The sequence below is a fragment of the Chanos chanos genome, chromosome 13, assembly GCF_902362185.1.
Source record: "Chanos chanos chromosome 13, fChaCha1.1, whole genome shotgun sequence".
NCBI lineage: Eukaryota > Metazoa > Chordata > Actinopteri > Gonorynchiformes > Chanidae > Chanos > Chanos chanos.
In genome coordinates this window covers 6,425,311-6,451,515 of record NC_044507.1, presented here as the reverse complement: position 1 = coordinate 6,451,515, position 26,205 = coordinate 6,425,311, and the positions used below count along the sequence as shown (strand labels likewise).

At 40.6% G+C, this 26,205-nt stretch overlaps 2 protein-coding genes across 3 annotated transcripts in view; one reads left to right on the top strand and one right to left on the bottom strand.

Annotated features, from left to right (window-relative positions):
- Positions 1–5,241: 5,241 nt before the first annotated feature.
- ces3 (carboxylesterase 3) lies at positions 5,242–11,599 on the bottom strand. 2 transcript variants are annotated; one of them, XM_030790800.1, is made up of 13 exons: positions 11,511–11,599; positions 10,067–10,262; positions 9,776–9,914; positions 9,177–9,310; positions 8,775–8,928; positions 8,448–8,552; positions 7,948–8,049; positions 7,665–7,817; positions 7,256–7,336; positions 6,609–6,750; positions 6,341–6,490; positions 6,019–6,091; positions 5,242–5,470 (listed from the first exon to the last, which is right to left on the bottom strand). In XM_030790800.1, the coding sequence occupies exons 1-13, from the start codon at positions 11,575–11,577 to the stop codon at positions 5,302–5,304; spliced, it is 1,665 nt and encodes a 554-aa protein (XP_030646660.1). In that variant the 5' UTR covers positions 11,578–11,599; the 3' UTR covers positions 5,242–5,301. The 2 variants fall into 2 exon arrangements, with proteins under 2 accessions (XP_030646660.1, XP_030646661.1); XM_030790801.1 differs by having other exon boundaries at positions 7,665–7,805.
- A 7,083-nt stretch (positions 11,600–18,682) lies between these two features.
- zfpm1 (zinc finger protein, FOG family member 1) overlaps positions 18,683–26,205 on the top strand; it is a 74,613-nt gene continuing 67,090 nt past the window's right edge. The window contains exon 1 of the mRNA XM_030790795.1: positions 18,683–19,066. Within this exon, the coding sequence (XP_030646655.1) occupies positions 19,027–19,066 (40 nt within the window). The 5' untranslated portion in view covers positions 18,683–19,026. The remainder of the gene's footprint in view (positions 19,067–26,205) is intronic.

Below are 26,205 nucleotides of genomic sequence, written 5' to 3'. Positions count from 1 at the left end.
AATAAATGACATAGCAGAATTCTGTCTGAGATATGGTGAGCTCAGTCTGGGGGGGGTGGGGGGTCTTGTTTCTTTTTGGACATTGACATTTAGAAGAAAGGCCCTTTTTATCGCTTTCAGCCTTTTAGCATTCAAGCACCTGCAGTACGTGACAGAATACACTTCCTTATTTGCTTATAGTTTATGACACACAAACTGCAAATATGGAAAAGAAAAACAAAAAACCCAGAGTTGTTTGGCTGATCAATGTCCAGTGTTTTCGGCTCTTATATGTCAGTTTGAACTAAAAATCTCAAAACGCTTCTTGGAAATTCACGGGCCATTCTTTTATGTGTGTGTGTGTGTGTGTGTTTTTATTTCAAACTGCGATGTGGCCAGTAAAATCATGTGTATTATTTACTTCTGAGAGCAAATATGTATTGATGTGAATGCCTGAACTAGCCTACAGGGGAGAAAGACATTAACTATCTAGAGAAATTACATAACAGGGTTAACTTCGAATGAACATCTGACCTCGTTTTATTTCTGTAACTCCTCGGAACATGAATCCGCGATAGACAGCTGAAGCATCTGTTTAGTTCTCACACAAACGAGCGTGACCAGTGTGAACGCATACAATTGGCCAGGTATAAGAGTTAGCATGCAGAGATGCAGTCCCTAACAGCCCAGAGTCCTGAATAAAGAGATGCAGGACACACATAGTGGACTGACAAGATGAGTAACAGAAGAAGAGTCTAGCCTGAAGTCAGGGTTGTATCGCTTACAGAACCCAAAGTCAAATTTCTGACACCATGTCCTCTGGGTTAGGGTCTGCAGCAGCAGCAGCAGCAAACATTGCAATTATGTAATGCGGCATGGCAAGAGTGTGACTTGGCATGCACACGTGCACGTGTGGGCACGCACACGCAGTCACGAACGCACATGCACGCACACGCCAGCGACTGATGGAGAGGTTCAAAGCATACACTGGTCAGTGAGGCATAAAATCAATCTATTTCCATACAGAATAAACCCAGGAATGATTAAAAGAAACAAACCACTGATTACATCTAAATATCTGTCAACTGTGTTTTAAGTATCTGCCTGGTCACCAAGGTCTTTGAATCGAGATGATAAAAATTAAGAGGGCTGCTGGTGGAACTGCCTTCCTGAAACGACGGCCGACTCCACGGCACAGCTTGTCTGAGCGAAAAGCTTGTCTTCTCTCGTGTTCAGTCAATCTCTCCCTTAAAACATCTTCTCTCTCGTGTTCAGTAAATCTCTCCCTTCACTGGAATTACTGCAGAGCCAGCAGCTTTTCTGCTTGGCCTGAACCGGAGAACAACCCCCCCTCCCCATCCCTCCATCTCTCCATCCCGCGCTCCGTCAGTTCCCTCCATCAAAAACACCCCCTCATTCAGCTCAAAGACCCTGTATTCAGAGGAGAAAATACCTTAAAAAAACAACAACAACCCAGGGATGCTGTAGAGCAGCCAAAACAAAGAACCAAGCACAACAACAACAAGAACAACAACAACAACAACAAAAAGTTAGCCGCAATGAGATCATTGGGAAATTGGCTCCTGATGAATAGCCTACTTCCTTTAAAATGTTTTACTGCCTACTCCTTTACTTAATATGATGTTTAAAGTACACAGAGAACACAGGTTTTTAATATCACAACATTGGGAAGCTGAGAAATACGGAATGACTGAGTCTAGTGTGTTTGAGGCTTTTGCTGCTTTGAGGCAAGTCTGCCTGACAGAGATAGAGAGAGAGAGAGAGAGAATGAGTGGATAAAATGAGGAAGGAAAAGAGGGAGACAAAAGAGAGTTATTAGAGGGGTTGAGGAGTGATAAACTGTTCAGGAGAACTGAATACTGAACAAGGCCAGGGATGGGATAACGGCAAATAAAAAACCCCATAATTTCACGCAGGTAGCCGCTTTTACTCTGACAGACCACACAAAGGCATCAACCAATAAATATTGCAGTAATAATAGTATTACATATTAAAAAGATTTATTAGGCTTTTTTCCGCAACCCCACGAGTCGGCCTATAACCTGAAAGAATCCGGACATATTCCACAAATAAGGTGTATTCCACTGAAGAATATATGAGTGACGAACGGGAGATCAGGTGCAATAGGCATGTCTGTGTTTTGAATCCTGATGCGGGGAGCGTGACATCTTCGATGCCCTTAGAGGGCTTTAGCCGAGCTTGACACAAGAGCGGAGTTACGCAACGTGTCCTCCCACCGCCCCCCCCCCAGCAACCCTCGCTCACACGGTTTCAACTGAGCGTTAAAGCATCAGCCCACTTGACTACGAGTCTGTCTCAAGCCTACAACTCAAGCTTTGACACACTTCAATTACCAGGTGACACCATATTTTCCTGCTTTGTCACAACTTATCTTTAAAGGGGGAGAGCATTCATGGAGTCAATGCAACTGCAGATTTAGTTTAAAGGAAAGTTACAAAATTTTCAATTTTGTATCAGTTGTGTTCTTACCTTCGACCTGACTATTTGGAACATTCCACTGGCCGTGATGGCCAAATGTGTAGATTCTAACAGTTAGTGTTCTTAGCTGGAAACAGTTGGAGTGATAACGCTAGGCTTTGACTACTTCAGTGGGAGTGATAACGCTAGGCTTTGTGTTAGCATGTCTTACCCAATGCAGCTGGTGGAATGTATTAAATTCCCATCAACAGAGTTGTTTGCATTGGTGAAATTATAAACAACAGGTGAATAGCTTTTTTTTTTTAAGCAGTGACGAACTAAAAACTTTCCCAGAATCAGCACAAATGATCTGTGAGTTTCTGCAAAGCTAAAACTACAGATTTTTTTTTTTTTTTTTTTTTTACTTTCAACCGAAACTTCTGATTTAATCCTTTCTAAAAGCTGATAAAGGCTAAAGGAAACTGTTCTATGCTTGGCCTCTACCCAGAAGGCTCTGGAGTCAGAGAGAGGTTGTGTACAGATGTTCTCCTGTCTGTCCGGCATTCCACTGTTATCTGTCTTGTGATTCTAAACACATTCCACTTAATGATGGTATTCAGCCCTGCGTGAGACAAGCCGAAAGCCACGACTATGACAGTTTTGTATGATTTACTAAACACAGATGATCCAGGGAAACAGACTAGGGTCACAAGGTGACAGAATAAATGAATGGCAACTCTAGGTTTTGATTACTTAATCAATGTATTTCTTGGTATCTTTTAAATGTAAGATACATTAAGATATATTAAATGCCAGGAACATGTTACTAAGAGGCCAGTCATTCATCCATATTAAAGAAATCTACATGAGTGCAAGTATGCAAATGGTAACTTTTTGATTGGTTAAGTGTAATAGTGAATGGTTACCATAAATTTGGCTGCATTCAGCCATGTGATGAGAACACGTCTAGACACTTTTGAATGTTTATCCATATTGGTGAAATTGACAAGTGACAGAATGGAGTTAGATTTGCCAAATTTCTTTCAATACAATCCTAAACGAAATTACTTGGACGTCACACAAAATTACAGGCTACTGGCGGTCCCGTTTACATAATTCCTTTGCTACATTTTCAAAATAAAAAATAACCATTCAGAGTTTTGCTTCCTCACAGACTTGGCTTAACTATTCCATAATCAGCGTCATTGTGTTTGCGGTTCTAAAATTACCAGTTCATCAAGCCTCAGATGAATGACAAAACCAAAGCGCAGGAAGTTCACTGCAATATGCTGTCTCAGATACATTCCAAGGAATGTCCTTCACAGAACACTATCACGCTATTTCCCTTATGACGGCTTGGTTATTCCCGAAACTACTTACCCCAAATTCCCTAAAGGCAGAAATATGCGGATACGCAGTAGTAATTCAAGGGTTTGGTTCTTAGAGACCTTAAAATATAAATGCGTGCTGTGTGGCTTATCGCTTATCATTACAATTACGTGCTCATGATGGAGAACAGGCGCACTCTCTCCCTCCCTCCCTCTCTAATATCCCATCCAGAGTAGATATATTTTCAACAGTACCTTACGCTTCACCTCCTAATTTGATAATCCCCGCTACTGAACACCAACTGGACCACAGGTTGTCTGATATATAACATCATTGTGGGTTATAAGGAAAGCAGGAAACGGTTGTTTTAATATTTCAGTATTGTGCTGTACTATATTCATGACGATGTAATTTAGCAAGGTATTTTGAAAAAATGTAGACAAGTCAGTCGTTGAAACTGTGGGATGCACAGTAAATTTCCTTCTGAGGAAAGCGGATCAGGAAGTTTCTGAGTTTGACAGTGTGGAGAACGTGCTGCAGAGAGCAAGCTTTTGTACATTTGTGCGTAGCTGGAATTACCTATTAACCATATTCGCTCGCAGCCAGAGCTCAAAAACAGATATTAGCGCTTACTGTAGATTTCACTTAAAACACAGACTTTGTAGGTTTGGGTGTAAAACAATAATTCCTGCGTATCCTGTAAGCTTCTGTTTGAGCCCGTGCTGTAAATGAAACCACTCAGCATTGTAAACATCTACTTGAATCATATGGTGGAATGACTCCAACAAGCTGACGTTCGTGACCACAGAGAGCATCAAAAGGCTAACTAGTTTTCAAGAACCGGACAACACGGTGTTATGTTAGTAGTCATACACCAAATGAATTACCTGTGTGGACATAAAGCAATCCACGACAATTTTTTGTCTTACAGAACCAAAATGTCCAAAATGCAAGGTACGGAACAGTCTGTCTTTAACGTGTTAATTAAAAGCATCGTTGACAAATAGCACTAAAGAAACGTTACACAACTACAAGATACAAAATACACATGTCTGGGAGAATATAACTGTTTCTTTATGGTGGCAAAATGATATCGTGACTTACCCGCGGTGTTCCAGGTAAGATTTCTACGATCTACATTTGCTCCTGACAGAGATAGAATTCTGCATCTTGCTCATGCGCAATGAGTGCGTGAGTTTAGGAGGGGAGAATCCAATGACGTAAAATCAAAGCACGTGACCATGTTATTCGGCGCACGTTTGCCTGTAGTCACCATAGGCAACAGACGTACACGTCGGTTTCCCCCAGTCGCTCTCTCTCGCACCCGCTTTCGTTATATTTATCTATCTCTTTATCTCTTTACCTCCGATAGATACAAACGAATATGTATTAATATAGATGCCTGTATAAATATATAAAAATATATATACATCTCCCAGGGAAAACGGATGAAAATTAGCCTACATGATCACGAAAGAAATGAAAACACAAACATTTGACTCATCAGCTCTATTTATAATTAGGCGTAAGGACGTTTTATTGACATTGTGCTAATCATGAAGATTTCTTCTGATCTTCGACCTTCGTGGGCAGGATTTCATCGAAAAATTTTAGTCTTTCAATCTTCAGATCCGTTCCTTCGCTTGGCTGTACATTCAGCATCATGTATTTATTAGACTGGTCAAAACGGGGCCACTCCATAACACCCTCCCCATTAGGTGAACTGTGGAGGAAATGTATCATAACTCTAGTTACTATGCAAAAGATGCATGAAAAAAATCAAATGTAATATTCAGGTATTAATATTCAGATGAAACGAGAAATTCAATAACTATTAAAATTTCTGAAAGAGTATCTGTTTGTGTTCTTTGGTCCCCTACGAATGAGACCTAACACTATTCATTTCCTTATCTATTCTCTGAAAAAATAAACTCATCCATTCACAAACCAAACCCACAGTGGCCCAATAGGAGTGCACTTGCTACCATGGACCATGAAGGGCTTTCGGGTCTTTAGTTGGCTTCGGGATCTACTGTAGTTTTGTTTGTATGGGGGAAAAAAGTGTCTGTGTAATGTTTATTTTTTACAGACGGATCATGTATTCTCAAAAATCAAGCAGAAATGAAGTCCCTAGATGTCTCACTGAATTGGTGCGCTGATCCGTGCTGTAAGATGAGTGTTGTATAATTACAGAATTAGAGACAGAACATTCATTTCCAGTGCAAGGGTAAATGCATAAGTGCGTCCGAAAAGATAAGAGAGCCACCTCACCCTGTGCGGATAAAGTTGCCCCAATATCTCATCACCGTCTTGCATAACTGTTTTTCTTCCTCAGTGACATTGCCTAAGACAAACAAAAAAAAAGATGCACTATGAATGAGGAGAAAGATGTACATCTGCGGGAATTCTGATATGACATCATATGATGTCAGACGTATTCATTTTTACATAATTTATTTCTGTTTTCATCACTTAAAAAAAAAAAAAATTCTCGACATATATCATCTCCCAGAAAAGAATAAGCAAATCGTGTCCTCATCGACATGTATAGTGGTAAATTAGCTGGTCTTTTTCAATATGACTTGTAGTATACCTTTGACTTTAAGATATCCATTCCAAAAGCAGGCACCAAAGACAAAGCCCACTTCATCAGCATGGTCAGCTTTTACAAAGCTGGGTCTACTATCTTTATATATGCTTGGTCGATGTTGAAACTCATACAGGTAGACTGGTACTCCAGCATCTGAGAGAGAGAGAGAGAGAGAGAGAGAGGGGGGGGGGGGGATGAGAGAGTGAGACAGTTAGAAGACCTGTTGATATTTTGTTAGGCTATATAAGGTGAGATGTGGTTTCATTCTAACCTCGGTGATATCTGGCTACTTTGAGGACAGGAAGCACCATGAACATGTCACCCAATATTTCGGTGAAAGCATCACGTCTTTCCTCTGGAGTTTTAGCATCTTTGAGATACTCGTCCACAATGAGTTCATTCTCTCCTGAAGCCTGGAATGCAATGTAAATTCATGATTGCTCTTCCTTTCCCTCCCTGTTCACAGAGACTGTAAAGAAGATGTATCTGATTCGCTGAAGAAGCTGCACCTACCGGTTAGCGGAGAGATTGTCAATCTGGTGTAAAATCGTTAAACTCAACAACCCTAGTCCTACAGAATTTCTGCTAATCCCTAATCTTGTACGCTATCTGATTAGCCAAATCAGATATGAGTTTTACAAAAATGGATCTGATCTCAAGTGTCAACTGACTTTCAACTGAGAATGCTTCAACTGTGCTACATGTTCCGTATCCTTCCAACAGGGGGAGCCATTTCCCTCCACGTTCTCCTCTGTTGCTGAGCGTTGTACCGGGCTTTCTTTTTTTTTTTTCTTCCCCTAGCTTATCGCTGAGTGAAATCAGTAGTTTGGTAGTGCACAGCAACAGCAGGTAAAGAAATACAAAATGAACCAGAGAGAGGGAGTAACACAGCAAGAGAGGAGGAAAGGAATAACTTACTTTAAAAGGGAAAAACCGCTGCACCATTTTCAGTATGTCTGGTCTCTCCATCCCTTTTTCCCATCCTTTGGGAGCGAACTCCTATACCACAATAACAATAAATAAATAAATAAATAAATAAATAAATAAATAAATAAAGCTATAACAACACAATCCTAAACTCCATGGTGACACACCTTTCATCATCCCATACACATCACAAAACACAGCTCAATATTCTCTGAACACAGCTGTTGAAGCCACACACGCAGACTATTTCACAGGAAATGATATGCACCCATCAAAAGTTTTTAACAAAGCATTGACGAACATTGTGTACATGGTGTGCCATGTTGTGGTACTAATGCGGGCATGTAGCCACTCAAATTGTATTTTGTTAGTTTGGAAAGAGACAGGAAAAGAGGCTTGCCATTGGGAGAATCCAACCAAATTCATGGTTTGTCACACCCACAAGCACTGGTACTTTCAGGAAGTCCTTGCTTTTCAAAATGTCTTCGGCCAAATCTTTCAGAAATTCACCATCGACTGTTGCCCCGATGAAGATTTTTTGCTGAGGAGAAATCTTTCACTTGGTTTAATTAATCATATAGCTTACATGTTCCGGGTAATATCTGTAAAACATATTTTTTCAGATCCTGATAAAAACACATTGATTAAATTATTCATTGTATCTCTGTCATTATGACTTGTACCTTATTGGTTGCGTTCAGTATTTCCTCTGAGGTCTTCTCTCGTATACATTTGATTAGCTGTTCTGTGTCATCAGGATCACATTCAGTCACATTGGCCACCATCTGCTCACACAGAGGCAATGCATCAGTAACAGTCAAAATAGATAGATAGATAGATAGATAGATAGATAGATAGATAGATAGATAGATAGATAGGATAGAGATACATAGATACACACACATACACACACACACACACACATATATATGTATACATATGTAAATGTATATTATTTTATTATTTTAACTTCATTTTTCTGATATTTTTGTAATTCGTTGTATGCTGGTATATTTTTTAAAATGATCACTGGTGTCTTCTAGGTTTGAATTTTGTGCCATGAAAGTCGTTTGTTTGAACAGTGGAGGACGCCACGGTTACCGGGGGACTGGCAAAAGCGCGGCCGAATGAATGAGTGTCCCACTGAAGCAGTGAGTTGTATTTGGGCGATTAGTGGCAATACCTTAGCGAACACCATAGGCTGTTTGGTGGAGTATGCTCCTAAGGTCGCCGCCCCGCTCTGGAAGATGGCTCTGTGAAACAACCCTTTGGCCAAGGGTGACAACGTCTGCAAGATATTAATCATATAATTAAACAGAGACATACTCTGATCCTTCTCGGACAGATTATTTAATACATTTAACTTTTCACACAGAAACCCCTCTTGGTTTGCAGAGGGCATACAGAACCTGCTTTGTCCACAAAGATTTCTAACAGAAAGAAAAACAGTTCTTAGTTTGAAGGTCTCGTGAATCATGCTACAAAGCCCTCGCGTCCGAAGTTCACTTACCAGCATGGACGCGCTGATTGCCCCTGCAGATTCTCCAGCAATGGTGACAGAATTTGGGTCACCTCCAAAACTCTCAATATTCTCCTGTACCCACTTAAGAGCGGCTAGCTGGTCCAGGAAGCCCCAGTTTCCCTGGGCGTGTTTATCTCCAGTGCTGCAATATCAAAGGGACATAGCATCCATTAAGTTATCTGTCCAAATGTGCAAAGACATAACATAAAAAAAACCCCAGAAGATTACAAACACGACCTTGAGACAGTGGCCTCATATTGAAACTAACTCTAACCTGCTTTTGATTAATCGCACGGGATCTGATGATCAACGCACCCTTTTAACCAAAAAGACTTTCTCCAATACTGAAAAAGAAAAATCCTTTCTGATGCATACAGCTCTGGATCATACCTCAAGTAGCCCAAGATCCCAAGGCGATACTGTATGACGACCACAACTATGTTCTCATACGCTGCCAGAACTGATCCGTCATACTCGTTGGATGCTCCCATATACAGGCCACCGCCGTGTATCCAGAACATGACCTGTAAGAGACCGTGGGGGGGAAGTGAGCTTTTATTTCTGCTCGATTCGTTTGCCTACGGACGTCTGTGCCCTCACGGCTGCCCCGTCACGCAAAAAAAAAAAAAAACAACTGTTATGTTTTTCTTTTTTCTTTTGTCTCCTTTGATGGGTGTTTAGAGAGAGCAGAGATCATCTTCTGACTTTGGTTGAACTCTGCGCTGTCATATCTAGTCTTTGATTTTAAACATAAGCATCAGCTGCAAGCTAGATTTTTGGATCCCATGCAGACCAAGGTCGAGCACGCGGCCGACGGTCTTCAGTTGAAAATCGTAATCTTTGGTGCTCGCCATCTTTCTGAAAATGCTTCAATGTTTCAATGTCCTGTACGGTTGACGGTTAACTGTAGTAAGAGCATGAACAACGAGCTGTGGTACCAAAATCGATCCGATAACCGCATAAAGGATGTGGGACTGTGGAGTACTTACAGGTAATTTCTCTGCAGCTGTTTGTTTAGAAGGTGCGAAGACATTTAGGTACAGGCAGTCCTCTGACACCTCGGTCACTGGGTGTTCAACACCCAAGGTCTCAGCTACATTTTCCACAATAGCTTTGTCTTGAATACACCTGACAAAGACAGAGGAGCAGTGTGTGTGTGTGAGAGAGAGAGAGAGAGAGAGAGAGAGAGAGAGAGAGAGAGTAAGTAGACGTCAAGTCAGAACTTTACTTTATGTTAACTTGGAGAATATTGTAGGGAAAACAACGGGAGACAAATTCACATGTTTGGGAGCTGCGTGCCGTCTTTGACGCCCTCCCAAGCTTCGAGGGGCTTTGGCGGCATCAGACGTAATGGACCCACAGGAGGCTGAGCATAAGGGATCCCCAAAAACTGCTCCACCACCCTGTCCAACCCTTTCACCTTTACATATTGTCCCTGAATTTTGCCCTCTTTCAGAGTCACTACAGGACCAGAGTCTGTTTGGAAAGAACGAACAACTTTAATAAGTTCATTCAACTGTAGATTTCCAGTGTTTGTCTCATACTCATATGGACCGTAATAGTTTGATCAAATGCATGTTGGATGTCTATCAATGCAAGTGTATACAAGTGTTTCTTGTTCAGTTAGATTGACATTATATCTAAGTTTTATTTTATCTCTCAGCGTTGGTAACATGTCCCACATTGTCCCACACAAGCTCACTCCTCGTCCCACATTTGGTCTGTTTGCATCTGGTCACCCTATACCTTTGACCCCAAGTAAAGGACAGTTGCATAACCATCAATAATGTAATTAATGAACCTTTCATTTAGACTTTTTTTTAAATTATGTTTTCAGTGTGTTTTTGTATGCTCCATTTGAAGAGTCCATTTTAATTTAGTTGCAAGACAGTGCAATGACATTAAAGGCTATATGGGCCTACCACTGCTGTATTATACACCATGCAACACCTAACAAGTTTGTGTGGCTATCAATATATAGGCGAAATATTACATACAGGCTAACTGATAGAAAGTTATGGCGAGGAAGGGAGGCAGGCTTCTGTACCCAGTCCCACCCAGACCACTGACTGTTATTAGCATTTGAAAAGCCAAGCCATCAGCCAACGACTGCGGTCACGCGGATGTCTGAAAACCTCCATGTAACAGCTGTATTCGGACATTTGCGGGAGTTTGCAGGCCCACATAACAAAGTTCTGCAGGCATCCGAATACCTCCGGCAAACAACAGGTTTGGCAGAAGTTTACTTTGTCCAGATATTTTCAGATACACCACTTTTCACGCAGTGTGAGGCTTTCTATGTTCCACATCATAAGTAGGGTTTTTTTTGTGTGTGAACATACATGCACAACTTGGCGCAAAAGTGCATGCTCGTACAAAAATAAATTGACATCTATTTATATACTGTAAGGCACAATTCCTACTTCTTTGCTTTATCTGAAGACTGGAAATGATAAAAGAAGTGGATAATTGTACATTCAAAGTTTGAGCAGACAGATGGATGACTGGACTTAACCAAATATAAAGACATCCTCTATGCTAAAGACCCAGGTCCAGGATAGAAACTGAAGCCGAAAAGAAACGGGATATTTCAGCAAGGCATTGATTCAAAACATAACTCAATCCCTAGACCATACGTAAAATGATTCAAAATACATATACCAAAAATCGAAATATTTTTAGTCGCATTTGATACAATCTTCAGTTATAAAATATAGCACTTGCCTACATCCGCATGTGTTGCCCAGGCTAATGTCAGGACCAGGTACAGGCTGTGTAGTCTGGTTTTCATTTTGACTGCTTTAATGCCGGTGAAACGTAACCGGCAATTTTGTTTTACTCCCTTTTATAGACAGACCTCCTACCCCCTCACACAGTGCAAAACCTTACAAAACACTGACCTTCACCCCCAACCCTGTGACACCCATAGTAAACAAGTCATTGAACCCAGAAAATGCCCTCTCCTCCAGTACATTGGTAAAAGCTGCTCAGATAGGCCTTATTTGCTCTGCTCTGTTTTTTTCTGAGGCAGTGGTCCATAACCAAATATGGTCACACTGAAGTGAGATGTTAAAATTGATTCAATTTGAAATTAAAATACAGAAGTAAGATTGCAATGCAGGGACCAGACTGTTCAATCTTCTTAAAAATGGTGCATTTCTTTAGGAATGTGAGAGACTGAGAAAGAAGGAGGCAGAGAGAGGGGGAAAGATTGATTCAAACCCAGGGGTGGAGCTATGTGGTGGTACCACCCCCCTGGTTAGAGCTTGGCCCCCCCCCCCCCCCCCCCCATCCCCACCCCCACCCCCACCCCCACCCCCACCCACCAGGGTAGGGGAAGGAAAGGTAGTGCGGGAAAATGTATGGCTCTGATAGGCTACCTTTAACAAGGGACCGCCCACCAATTCAGTTCATTTTAGTGAACCGATTCTTTCAAACAGATTGAGAAACTGAACTGGGTTTTTTTGGGAGGGGGGTTTCGAATTTTGATTCTTTCGCATTTCCGGTATGTTTCCTCACTTGTTTCTTCAGCAGACGGCACTCGCTGGAGCTTTACGCTGAATGCAAAAGGCCATGTACAAATCTAATGATGATAAAATAATTAATAAAAGTTTGCATAATTTCAATAAAGCTATCTATTTCTTCTTTGCTAATGTTCCCTTTATATTTAAACTTCAAAATGGTAAAATAAATTAATGTATCGATAAACGTGCATAGCGTAAAACACGTCAGTTTAACATCATACAATTACGTGCATGTCCAAACTCTGTTTATTTATTTCTAACAAAGTGCTATCGTTTAATTGTTGAAAAAAAAAGTTTCTAATATCAGTTTTTTAATCAGGTAACATAATCCAATACATTGAATTTATCAGCTACACCAAAGATTCTATTTTGTCACACAAAAGCCTCCGTCACTTTCAGCCTCTTATTTCCTTGTTTCCAAAGATCCGCCAGCTAGGCCTTATGGGATACTGGAGTTGTGTATCCGCTGAATCAACAGAACGACCCAGAACATGAATTAAGTCTTCAGGTGTCTTCGGGTAGACTCGTCTACTGCATGAACTGTCAAACCCAGGCTTTCCAACTCGTGCTTTTCAAACTTGAGCTGTCCGAGTTCCAACTCGTGCTTTTGATCTTGAGCTGTCCGAGTTCGGACTCTGGTTTTTGAACTCAAGCTGTCCGAGTTCCAACTCGTGCTTTTGAACTCGGGTATATGAACTCGAGCCTCCTGGCTACGGAGCTGCAGACAGCGGATGGTCGAGACACTACAGCGATTTAACTAAATTCAGATCCTTTTGATTGTAATACAAAGATTAAAAATAATTACCTCACTGGGGTAAATGTAAACACTTGTCAATTTAGTAAGATAATTAGTATATTTTCTTAAGAGGTGGATGTTAGTCTACTGTGACCAATTTTTTTGTGCCCTAGGCAAGAGTTTAGCTGGTGCCCCTTGCATCGCAGCTAATTCTACCACCAGTCATTGTGTTCTTACACTCACACAGAAACTGCTAAGCCACATTATAGCCTATAAACACTAACAGCAAGAGTAATTACACCTAGCGTTCATACACAAAACATTCAACGAGCGCTTCTCTCACATGATGCACGCTGTTTGCTATACATATAAGACTAATCAACAATGAAAATGAAAAGGCTTACAACTATTAATTACAAAAGGGGATGGAAAAGGATGAAAAATACACATAAGACACGAAAGTGTGACTTTATTGTTAATTGCCTTTGTTTAGTCATTTAAAATAGGTGCATGTTGCATTATAGACATATTGTTGAAATTACAGCCAGGTCTAGACCGATCACAAGGACAAGACAGGCTGCATATTCCCTACGGCTGTGGTCCAATGCCTGTATCAATGATGAGAGTTAAAACATTGTCATAAAAGATTCTAGAGTGCGAGGCTTTATGGCACCCTGTGATCTAAGTTGTCAACTTGTCATGACATAGAGAAAATAGTATTAGTAAAAAAAACCCCAGTAAAAGTTACCTATACTGCCTATGCGACGGGCCGGGTCTAGGTAAGTAACACCAGTGCCTTTAGATTTCTTATGTGCACAAGGCCGCTCCATGCTCTTTGATGATGCAGGTGTATGTATCTATTGCCCCCCCCCCACCAGAAAGTTCTGGCTACACCCCTGTTCAAAACAGAAAATCCTAGTGCTGACAATGAGTGTTTAGGATGAATCTTAAAGGGCTTTGAATGCAAACGGGTCCTACAGCAGCTTAAACAAAAAAAAAAACTTTTCCAAATTTAATACCTCACTTACAATACTCACAACTGACAAATTTGTGACTGAAATCTGCGAGTGAAATCTACATATAACTATAATCATACAGAACCGGCACGGGCGCGTTGCTAGGATAATTAAGAGTGGAACATCGTACAGTACCACAAATCCTTAAAACTGTTCCCTCCTCTGGGGTACACCCTCTCTCTCTCTCTCTCTCTCTCAAAAAAAGCACTTCATGTCTTCCTCTTCAGAACAGTATTTGTCTTTGACATGAATTCTCTGGAGAAGTTAATGGAACATTCAACCCACGTGTATTAAAAAAAAAACCCCAAAACAATCATCGTGCATGTGTCTGTATTACCTGCGAACTGCTTACCGTTATCCACTCAAGTCCAAACTTTTCCAAAGGTCATGAGCCGGTAATCATGTAATTAGTGTCTGTGATATTCTGGGCACAGGGGAGGCAGACTTCATCCTGGCTGAGGAACCAGAGCACTGGACGACTTACTGTCCTCTACTCTGAATACATGTCACGAGCAAGCTGAGGGGTTCAATAGTTCTCTTATGAAAACTGTCAGGGACACAGAAGTACTCAGTCTTTTCGTGTATTTTAGATTGTTGAATGTATCTCAGCATGTGTGGGGCTTTCTTTGGAGCTATGTAACATACAGCTAAAATGCGTTTTAATAACTTTTGGGACTGAATGTGCGCTTAGGTGCAGCATGTGCTCATTAAGATTCATTGAGGACATATATTTGCTGGACAGTTGTCTTTCATTTTCATACACGTGAATGGTGGCTGTGTTGCTTTTGGTGCAAACTGGTGTAAAAAAGGCAATGGGAGCTTAGTTTCACAATAGTTTAAAATATCTTGGTTGTTTGGATAGTTTCTAGAAAATAAAGGAAACTGGAGAGGAAAGCAGATAAAACTGTCATAGTTCTCTTGAACAGGACCTCTTCAAACATTAACTGTGACGTAGCATCCTCTGTCTAAACTCCTGTTCAGATGCAAACCCAGTCTACATTCAACACACTCACACACACTCACACACACACACACACACACACACACGAACACATAGTTTATATGGTTTTAGAGCTATGCACACAGATAGACCGACACATATACACCTTCCCTCTTCAGACACATGGACAAACAGACAAACACACACACACACACACGCACACACACACACACACACACACACACACACACACATGAACACATAAACTCATAGTTAATAGAGTTATGTCTATACCCTCCAGAAAATATGTGGTATTTCACTGTCCAGTAAGAATAAAGAATTAGAAGTTTAAGTTTCGTGCAGGAAAAGAGTCAACACAAGTGAGTTACACTGTGTACTAAACCGGAGAGAAACACTGCCCCACAGTGGTGCTATTAAGTAATTACACAAAGTCACCGTAGGAAACCAAAGAGGTTGTGGAGCTCAAACCACAGGGCCACTTGTCAGAGAAACGTGTGGTCTAAGGGATCTAAGTGGTCTTTAGTGTGGTCTAAACCTTGGACTCAATGTCTGTTTTTCTTGGCCGGAGAGAGGCAGCCTGCAGTGGAAGTCCTTGAACGACTTACATTTTTGGCCAAGAAAGCGCCATTTGAATTTTGTTGTGAAAAGGGTGAGAAAACAGAGGGACAAAGGAGGTTATTTTTAGTGTTGGTGATTAGACTATTAAATTCCTTCGGGACCAGTAAATATCTTCCATTGTTATACCTACATGGATGGCAAAGTTTGGCAGGTGAATATGCAAAAGTTAAATACAATACAGTGTCTGGTTGTCTAAAGTAAATAAATCGTTTAAAAAGAAAAAGTTAAAAAAAAACAAAAAACTTGTTTGTGGATTTTAACTGTTAACAGACAGCAGTTTTGGCATGTTATGCGTGGTTAAAATGATCATGAAGCAAGAGGTGTATGTAAAGGCCACATTTTCTATGATGTGTAGATGGTGATCAACTGGACCTCATTAAAATACACATACCAATACATTTACCAAAAATGTACACTTGTGGATTATTGAGAAAAACGCTAAAACTAAGGATTGCACTTTAACTGGGGTGTCGCAGAGCATTCTCACATTTAGCTTCTAAGTACATTATAATTACTGTTTACATACAAATGGTTGATTTGTAACATGTGAATTATCATGTTTCAAGTTTATTTAAAGCCCAGTAACACTGTTTACAGTCTCAAAGGGCTTTAGATGCCCATGCCCACAACAAACGAAACAGGACGGCACCCCCCGACTTAATCCTCATAGCGGGCAAGAACCAACCCCCCCCCCCCAAAAAATCCAGGTGTAACAGTTCAAAAAACGGAAGACATATAGAAAAAAAGGAAGAAATATTATTTCGCTATTACATGTAACAAAGTTCAGTATTATCGAGCCATCTACCTAATTCAATTAAAAATGACAACGGCCAGTTTGTTCGCAAGAAAAAACAACAGTCGTGTATTTCCAGACTTCTGTCTAACGTTCTTCTGTGACGAGCTTTAACCAGTGTGCCTTCATTCCTCCCATCTGAGAAAATGATTATGAAACATCTCCACAAAATCACATCAAACGACTTGAAACATGTCACTCGTGGAATGTTCTTGTAGATGTTTGTCCAGATCATAATGAGGAAAACTTTTTTATGAATAGTAAATCTCCAACTTTTCCTAACTGAAAAAAAAAGAGGAATTATGCAGGCGAAACAATACAGTACACATACAATAAATAATTTATATTAATGGCTATGTATCCTACACAGGCATTTGTGATGGGTCTTAATTCTCCATAGTGACAAAGACAAAGTGTACATGTGAATAGTAACGGAGGAAATGTTTTGATTCTTTTTCTACAATACACAAATCCCCAGTGACTTGGATTCGCCAGTGCACTTTACTGTTTTATAATTGGCATTCGTGACATTGGTAGCGATGGTCGAGATCTTAGCATCTGCTTCATTGCTTTTTCATCATGCAGACCAGATCAGAGTTGGACTGTCCTATTTTGATAATTATCATCGTTATAAATGGTTATACTTTTATGATACATTTGATCTTTTTAGATCAGTGTGAGTTTAAAAACACCTTGCAACCAGTGTTTATTTTCTTTTTATGGTGAATTCAAATGGATACTTTCTAGGAATGTGTTTACCCAATTTAAAAATAAGTAAACAGACTTTTAATATTGATCTAATATTTCAGTGTGACATTTAATATAACTCCTTGGGAAGGGACACATGAGTAAATTTAAGTTGTGTCCTGTAAATGGTCCGGTAAAAATTAACATAAGTTTTGCGCTGTGCATCTTAAATCGCCCCCAACGATAATAAAAACAAAGCAACTATGACACAATTGTAGCAATGAATCGACACAAGTATTGCCCAGCACTGATGTACATGCTGAAGTACTTTGTATTGACCACTAGATGGAACCAGCGAGTTTACAGGTCAGAGGAACATATCCTAGCGGGACATTTCCACTGCCCCTCCTGCCAGGTATTTCGATAGATATTTTTCATATTACGAGGTTACTGCAAAGACATGAAAGTAATGAAATATTGTCATATTATACTGATCATGCTCCCATCAATGCTTTTTGTCATGACTGAACTCTGATGACTGGCGATAGGAATAAGCAAACTTTATTTAAGGAGAGACTGGTGAGCCGTTGGGCAAGCAAGAGTAATTCTTTATTTAAATTATTTGGGCATATTTAAGACAACAGTTATTACAACAAGTAATGGTTCTTTCCGATGCTCCTCGAGAAGAGTGGGGTTCAGATTGTGTAAGTGACATGATACGTGAAGGTCATTACTAGGGTGCTTACTAGTTTTGGTAATCCAAACATTTGACTACCCTCTAAGATGCCAAAGGCCTCTGTTTAACTGCAGATGACAATAACCTCAAATTTAACAAAAGTGAAACGCCTGTGTGAGGAAATGATAAAAGAGTTTAAAGACAAAGAAAAGCAAAGCCATATGAACACATGATCTGTCACTCATCGAATTATTTTGTATGGCATTTTGATAGCGGTGTTGCTTTGTGATGTTGGCCCACTGAAATCTGGATCAATTCCTGCACACCTGTTTGGACATGGTAGTTTTCCCAGTTGAACAAACTGTCTCCGCGGTGGTATGAAGATGTTGGGGAGTAACGGCTGACATGAACTTGCAGATATGATTCCTGAGGCATAAGAAGCCTCAGATCGACAGTAAAATCAACAACGGGATGTTTTTAGTGGCAAGTGCTCAACGTAGCAACATTTCCCTGTTTGAAGTGACCGTCTGTGTTTTATTTTTAACAAAACAAACAGAAATGGTTTAACTATTTTATTGGATTCGAAAGTTTTGTGTTGGACACACACTTTGTTACAATATTAAATTGTTAAATTGTTTACTGCGAGTTTTTGTGAGATGACACACTTTACAATGCTTTGGTATGCAACTTATAATCAGGGTCAATCAAATTGGTTATAAAATTTCAGTCCAAGAAAACGGCTTGTCAGAGCGCGCATATCTAGCCAACAGTGTGTGGCGTCGCATCACACGTAAGGGGCGTTCCGAGGGCGTGTCGTAGCGTATCAGCTCCTACAGTGTCATGTGTCGATCGGTCTCCATTGAGAATTGCTTTCTTAGAGGCACATCGCAGGAGTTGATCAAGTATAAACAACAACAAAAAGAGAGAAAACAGAGATAGTTTCGCTCTTTAAAACACCATATTGTAACAGACATCCTCCTGATCTTGCGAGAGGCAACAAGGCAGAAAATCGCGAGCAGTGTGAACCAAAGAGGAAAAAGACTACTGAGCTGAGAAAGGCGTCGAAAAGTCACTGAAGCTCACTTAGTCACAGGTAGCTCTTACAGTTAAATATCAAAGTGCGGGTCATGCAGGTATCTCTGGACGACGACCGAGACGTTTTCTAGTGCTGCCTGTTCTCCGTGTACGGATCACTTCGCCAGCAGCTGACCAGGGACCAAGGAATAGCCATGTCCCGAAGAAAGCAGAGCAAACCCCGGCAGATCAAACGTAAGCGTGAAGTTTACCTTCATTTCTGATGCTGGTTTACTGACGGGTTGCAAAGAAGTAAACAAAACCTTGCCCTCTATCGGAAATATGTGCTCGTGATATTTGGGATCGTATCGTTTAACCGTTTTTTTAAAACGTGCTGAGATGTGGCGGCTCCTTGTCGCTCTGTAATTTCTTGGAAATAGCTTGCTTGCTCTTTCTCACTGGTGCACCAGAGGTAACAGCTACGCTGCACACATCCTACACTCCGCGTGCGTAACGAGCGCGTTCGACGATTACTTCTGAGCGCTTATAGAAATACATAGGCCAAAATGAATCTTAAATTAAATATTTCACAATTTTAATGCGTTAAGTAACATTATCAACTGATGCATCAATAGTTTGATGTTGGCAACATTTCTTTTACAGCTTCCACAAAAGATGCCAGAAGTTACTGTACATGTTATTCGATATGGATGTTACGCATGTGGTCAAATGAACTGTTATTGAAAGCTAGGAGAGATCAAGTTGTGCCATGTTAACATTAGGCTACATTTTCTTTCAGACTGAAAACTATGTACTTCAGGACATTAAGACACTACATGATACTGAGAAAGTTTTCAAATTTACACTACTGGTTAGTGTTTTATAAATATTGGTTTAAGGCATACCAGGGTACATCATACGTATTAAATTAAAAAAAAAACTATACATCACACGTCGCTTTACAATCTTCATAAACCAGTTTAATTTTGTCTTCGCCTTTAAAACCTGTTCCATATACAACTGAAGCGAAGCCGTGGTTTCCTGTTAAATTCTGTTGTGGAAACGTCACTGTTCTCTGAAAAAAACGATGTGAACTCAGATAAACAGCGATCCGATCGAAGCCGAGATAAGGATTAAAATTGGATCTTTTTATTTGTTTTCTGTCTGTGGCTGTACTGGGGCTGGCGTTGCATTTCCCCCGGCTTTTCAGTTCTCCTTCCAGAGATGGGGCGTCAGATAGCGCGCCCGGCTGATCTCACTCGCTGATAGCGGATTACAATTGGATCTTTTTTCATCTACTCTTTTAACTCTATAATCTCCAAGCGCCCCTCACTCAAACCGTCCTCTGTGTCTACATCCACACAGATGCTTGGCGTGGTCTCTGTGCTTGACTAGATGTTCCTGTTTATAAAATGTACAAAGGTTTATCACAATTCACAGATCTCACAGTTGATAAACATTAAAAATAAAAATATAATAACAACATCTCTCTCTATCTCTCTCTCTCTCCCCCTCCCTCCCCTCTTCCCCAGCAACACTGAAAGTCGTTTTGCTCTGGTGCCAAGCGCTGTTTCAGTTCTTCATCCAGTCTTGATGCTTTCACGCGATAAGCATAGTAGCAATATCTTGGAGGTTGAGTTTGAAAGCGCTGCTCAAAAATAAATATTAATGCGAGTCAAAGGCAGAAAGCGACTCTTGAAAAGGAAAGAGAAATCGTCTGATAAGGTAACATTAGCATATACCATGGAGCGTTAAGGGCGGTATCGAGGTTTGTTTAAGCCACTGAGAGGGTTCGGACGCGCCAGTGGCCGTTCAGGCCAGTAACCTGAAGTGGTGCTCTTGATTGAGATGTTAATCCACTCCAGAGTTTTCTTTTTAAAATAACTTTTAATATTTTTACTTTACAACAGCTATTTCACTCTGTTAAAAGCACGACGCATCGACAGGCCGTAACCTAGACAGGCCGACCGTCAGTTAAACAAGAGAACATTGAAGACAGAAACGTTTTGTTAAGGCACGAGTGATTAAGGTCCTGATGGAATGAGAACATGTAAGCTGAGTATGAATTTTTTCAGTTGTTGAAGGAGGTGACTGCGATGATAATAGCTATCTCTGTAGAGCAGCTCTATGTTTGGATAAAATAATGACGGGTAAGATATTCACTCAAGGCTATGCGAGTTCAGTTCATTGAGTAACTGAGTTTGTCCTTTAATGATCCCACTTGGATCATTTATCTGAGCAGAATTACAACGCACACGAACCACGAAAGCCTATTGGCCAGTAAGAGTGGCGGTAGTGTACCCCAGACTTCTTAACAGACAAAGTCCGAACTATTATTTCTTTTTAAGGTTTTAACGGTCTGTTTAAGAAGTACCGTGTCACCTCAGCTTCAGGATGCGTCAACCTGGGAAACCATTCGGTTTTGGGAACGTTTCCTGCCTTGGCAGACACATTGCGATTGGCATTACAATGGGTTGGTCTTTCTCAGATGGACTTTCCCACAAAACAACGGAGCATTATTATTTTATGATCACGTTGTTTTGTGAGACTCTCGGAAAAAAGGGGGGGATTACAATTCAGGCCTTCAACAGAAGTATCTGGTATCATGGAAGTCTGTGTTCGGAGGAAATATTTGTGTGCGTCTTTTGTGCGTCATTCTCCCAATGGTAAAGATCGCTCTGATAGATAGTCCCTTCCCTCCCTGATGTAAAGATTAGCTCTGGGCCCAAGCGAGGCCGGATCCTAGGGTTTATATTTTGGCGGTTGAGATGGGAGACGAGATTACCGAGGCGGTGATCTTTCCCCAGATAGCGCGCGGGAGAAACAGATGGAAGCGATTGGGGGAGACAGAATTCGCATTATAATTACATTTGGCTGCTGCATTCTCGTCTTTGTCGTGTTTGTGTTGTTGTTTGGGACTGGCTGGGTGTATCTCCAGATAAGTAAAAAAAAAAAAAAAGAGAGAGGGAGAGAGGAGCAGATAAGCACAAAATAGGATGGAAGGGCTGATAAGGGGGAGAGGGGGAGAGAGAGGAATACAGAACTGGTAGATGGATGTATTCTGAGTTTAAAAGCAGCTCTTGTGGTGAGATTGTGAAACCAGATAAGACAGGCGTGCAGATCCCCCAGAGAGATAAGAGAGAGGCGATTGAAAGAGAGATAACAGCAGTTCTTCATCAGTGACATCACTGAAACATCCCAGAGGTCAACATGAATTATGCACTGGGTCCAAAAGTTTGACATCAGTTTGACCATTTAATTTCTGACAGTGGAGTCTTTCTTTAGACCACCTCTGTGATATCTTTGAATTGCACCTCAGAAAGCGTGGACACCTGATTGTATCTGGAGTTCCTGTTTTGCTGAAAGTGTTTTTAGACATTGCTATCAGTTGGGTTGCTTTACATGAAGGTTAATCTAATATCCTGTCAAAAATACCATGCTGAAAAAAAGAAATAAAACAGCTCACACGCAGAGATATACATGCAGGAACACACACACACGCATTCAGACAAACTCTGACATAGACAAAGACACGCACATACACAAGCATGCATGCACACACACACACACACACGCCCACACACACATACACAGTGTACATACACACACACACACACACACACAAACATACACGTCTGCACTTTCACACAGTGTAGCGCCTTGGTGGCGTTTGCCTGTGTGTTTTTCCTTCTTTGTTCTGCTTTTAGCTCGATGTGAACTTTTGATAAGCCCTGGGGCCTGATCTCCGGTGCAGATAGAGATTGCCAAGAGTGATAAGAGTTGTTATCAGCAGAGTGCAGGCAGGAGCTAAGACTCCACTGTAATAACAAAAGCCACACATAGGAGCAGTCGGGCCCTGGACCCTGACAATCAGTTCCACCCGTAATGTGATTAATGTTGTTGTATAATTAGATGATAGGTGTGAATGCATTTTCTCTCCCTCTTTCTTTCTCACTCTCTCTCTCTTTCTCCGCCCCACTGTTTTTCCTCCTAACAACCATCATAGTCGATTAATTTAATTAAAACTAATTCCATATATTACTCACTGTAGATTTTCTGTAAGATAGCATAGAGTTTCAGGGGATTTTTTTTCTTGATGATTATCTATGGAGTGTATTTTTTTTGGGGGGGGGGGTGTGGGGGGGACTTGACAAAAAAAAAAAAAAGAAAAAAAAATTAACTCCATTCTCTGTTTGGAAAGGAAATGAGAGAACGGCGTCAGCAGCGTGGTAGTAACGTTGATTTGTCCTGAGATATGAGATAATAGAGTAACACAGTATTGTTTAGATACTCTCTGAAAGTTATACTCAAACTTCCCAGTTATCAGTGAATGCTTTTTTCCCCCCTTGAAGGACTGTACAGGCCTATGAATAATAATTAAAAAAAAAAAAGAAGAAGAAAGAGAAACACTGTTTCTCAGGGTAATTAATGATGTCCCCCATTGTGTTGTTAAATGATCACACAAGTCTGAGTAAAGTGTGAGACAAAAAGAACTAGTTCACAGGCTTTGAGGGAGGACTTCCTAGACCAGATGGTGGAGACTCTGACCCATAGCCATCTTCTGCCTGTGTGTATCTCCTCCTATCTCTGTTTTAACCTGCAAGGCAACCTTATGTGGGTAGAAATATCTAAACTCCTTGGGCCAATGGGCTTTTAGATCAGAACACTGAGATAAAAGTTTAGTATGTAACATGTTCATGGCTGCGTGTAGTGTGAGGTATGTATCTATGCTGGTCGTGTATGTTCATCTCAGGCGACGTGTAAAGAAGTCTAATCCAAGCGGCACTTGTAAAAATGAAGACTTTGATTTTGCTTTGGATAATGTGATTAGAGATCGTACTTGTGTTTTTGTTTTTTACAACTGACGTGGTAGATGATTTTTTTTGGGGGGGGGGGGGTGACAAGCAATAGTAACTAGATTAAATACGTCATTCCTGTAAACATGGCCTACTGATTCTGTGTTTGGCATTCTGATGGAGAGGAAAGCGTAATATTAAACTAAAGCTGAAATAGTTACTGCTCTTTTTTTGTGCGTGTTTTGTTTGATTGTTGTTATTTGTTTGGATATGTTTGAAAAAGTTTTTTTTTTTTTTTTTTTTGGCGTAAAGATGTTTGTTGACCAGCAGGCAAGAGAGAGTGCTCATAGCTATCTTAATCCTCAAGGTCGTTTTCTCTCTCAAGATGGTGCTTTTTCATGTCGGATATTCACACTCCATCCTGTTATCCATCCAGTAATCTGAACAATCTAAAAACCAAGGTCAGCCCAGTACTTGTGCTTTGAATCAGGCTTTGTCTGAAAGCTATTTTCCCCCCCCTTAATTTCAATTACAGTTAAGTTGTGAGGTCTGATTACAAACAATAATTGCAGCTGTGATTTTGGCTAAAATAACAATTGATCTAGTTAATGGACTTGAGCCATCCTGAGAAGGTAAAAGATTCATTAATCAACAACTTCGCAAGTTCCTGCTTTCTCAGTGCTGTCAGTGAAATATGCGGTATAGAGATTGTTTATGGTCTCTGTTATCATGATGAATTCACAATGGGTTGTTTCTGTTAATGTAAATGCAAGTTTTTGTTGATTGCACAAATATGTTCTTTTACATTCTGTCTGTCAGTTTTTGCCATGTTCAAAGGTATACTTGTTTTGATGAGGTCACGGCTAAAGTGCGACATGATTGGCTGAGTTTGCTGATATGTACGTGTTGATTGGCTGAGAGCGCTGGCTCAGTGTGCTGACTGTAGTGTGATTACATTAAGTTGTGTTTGAGTCTTTGAATTTACAATTCAGGAAGAGAAGGAAGGTTGCCCCTGGTGACAGGAAAAGCTCTGTGGTGTTTAGATGAGCTATTGCACTTTCCTGGTATTTACACAGGAAACAGGCTAGTGTGAATTATGGTACTTAGCGTTTTAACACTTCAGATACCTTTCTCTGCACCTTCACCTGGTCACTATTACTCTGACTCTTTCCCAGTGGTCCTTGGTAAACAAATTAATATTTTTTCTTAACAATTTACTTCCAAACTGCTCAGAATGCTGATCGTACCACAGTGCGGCGAACAGCAAATGCACATCCTACGTCACAGCGCTGAAACGTGTCCAGAATGAAATACCAGCTATATTTCCTCAGTGACTTGCCTTTCCTGTGTGTTTTAACCAGATAGTAATAAATTATCTGAATTTTAAACCTCACATATTCCGCTTTTTGTCTCCTTTCCCGCGCCCCTTCCCCCAATCTGGTCAAAACGGGTTCTGGTCAAATAAAGATGTGTGTATCCTTTTTGTTTTAGTAGTCGTAGCTGTATTTTTGCCGGTTATTTTTTGACAGTAAGTTGATGATCTAATGAAGCATTTATATGTGAGCCTTTTGTGTGCAAGATTTTTGTTTTGTTATTCTTGACCTTGTTTTTGAGATGACTATAACTTTAATCAAATGAAATCAAATGAACTAAACTCAGCTCAAATCTCTTCTGCTCCAGTGAGCTACACGATGCTCCATTTTGTAGACTGACCTGAGACTCATTACGTGAAGAGACCAGACAGAAACTCTAAACTGGTTTTAAGATGAGAGCGGTTGTGCATGAGTAGATGATTAAATATTGATGCTCTATTAGAGAGCCTGTGGCCCCACTGACTGGGTTACTAACTTCATCTTCTGCAGATGGAAGCTTAGAAAGTAACAATAATACCGCGATATCAGCATTGTATCATATCATGTAGTATCGCAGAGCATTGTATGGTGCTGGACTAGAGAGATTCCACATAATGTTTTTTTTTTTTTCTTAAAGGTGGTGTATCTGCTGTAGTGAGTGGAAGATATTTTTGTTGAATTGGTTGACGAAGCTTTTAATGAGAGTCGATTTAATGCGATCCTTATAATGATGTTAGAGCAGGAAATGACATGGTCCTTATGGAGGCTGTAGATATGATAATGTTGGCACGCAGAGGAGCCGTATTCCGATGGGATCAACTTTGCTGACTTTGATTAGATTTGTTGATTTCCGACACGCTGTTTTGATGTCTTATCCTTCACTTGATGTACTTAATTGGCATAGTAAGGGCCATGGTATGAAGGAGGTGCAAGTAATAGCATGTATGGAGGAGATAATTAGGACGTGGTTAGGCCAAACTGAATGTTCTTAATGAATGCCTGCAGACCGTCCATGAAGTGCTGTAGTCTCAAGAGTGATTGTGATTTTCAGTAGGCATAGATCCTGAGGATGTCATAGATTTTTATTAAGGGGTTTGCTGTGTAAATGTGGATTCTAGAATGTAGGTTGTAGCGAGTGTATAAAGCAGGGGACAGAATCTCAAGACCACATTTGTGTGTGTGTGTGTGTGCGCGCGCGCACGTGTGTGTGTTTGTGTGTGTGTGTGTGTGTGTGTGTGTGTGTGTC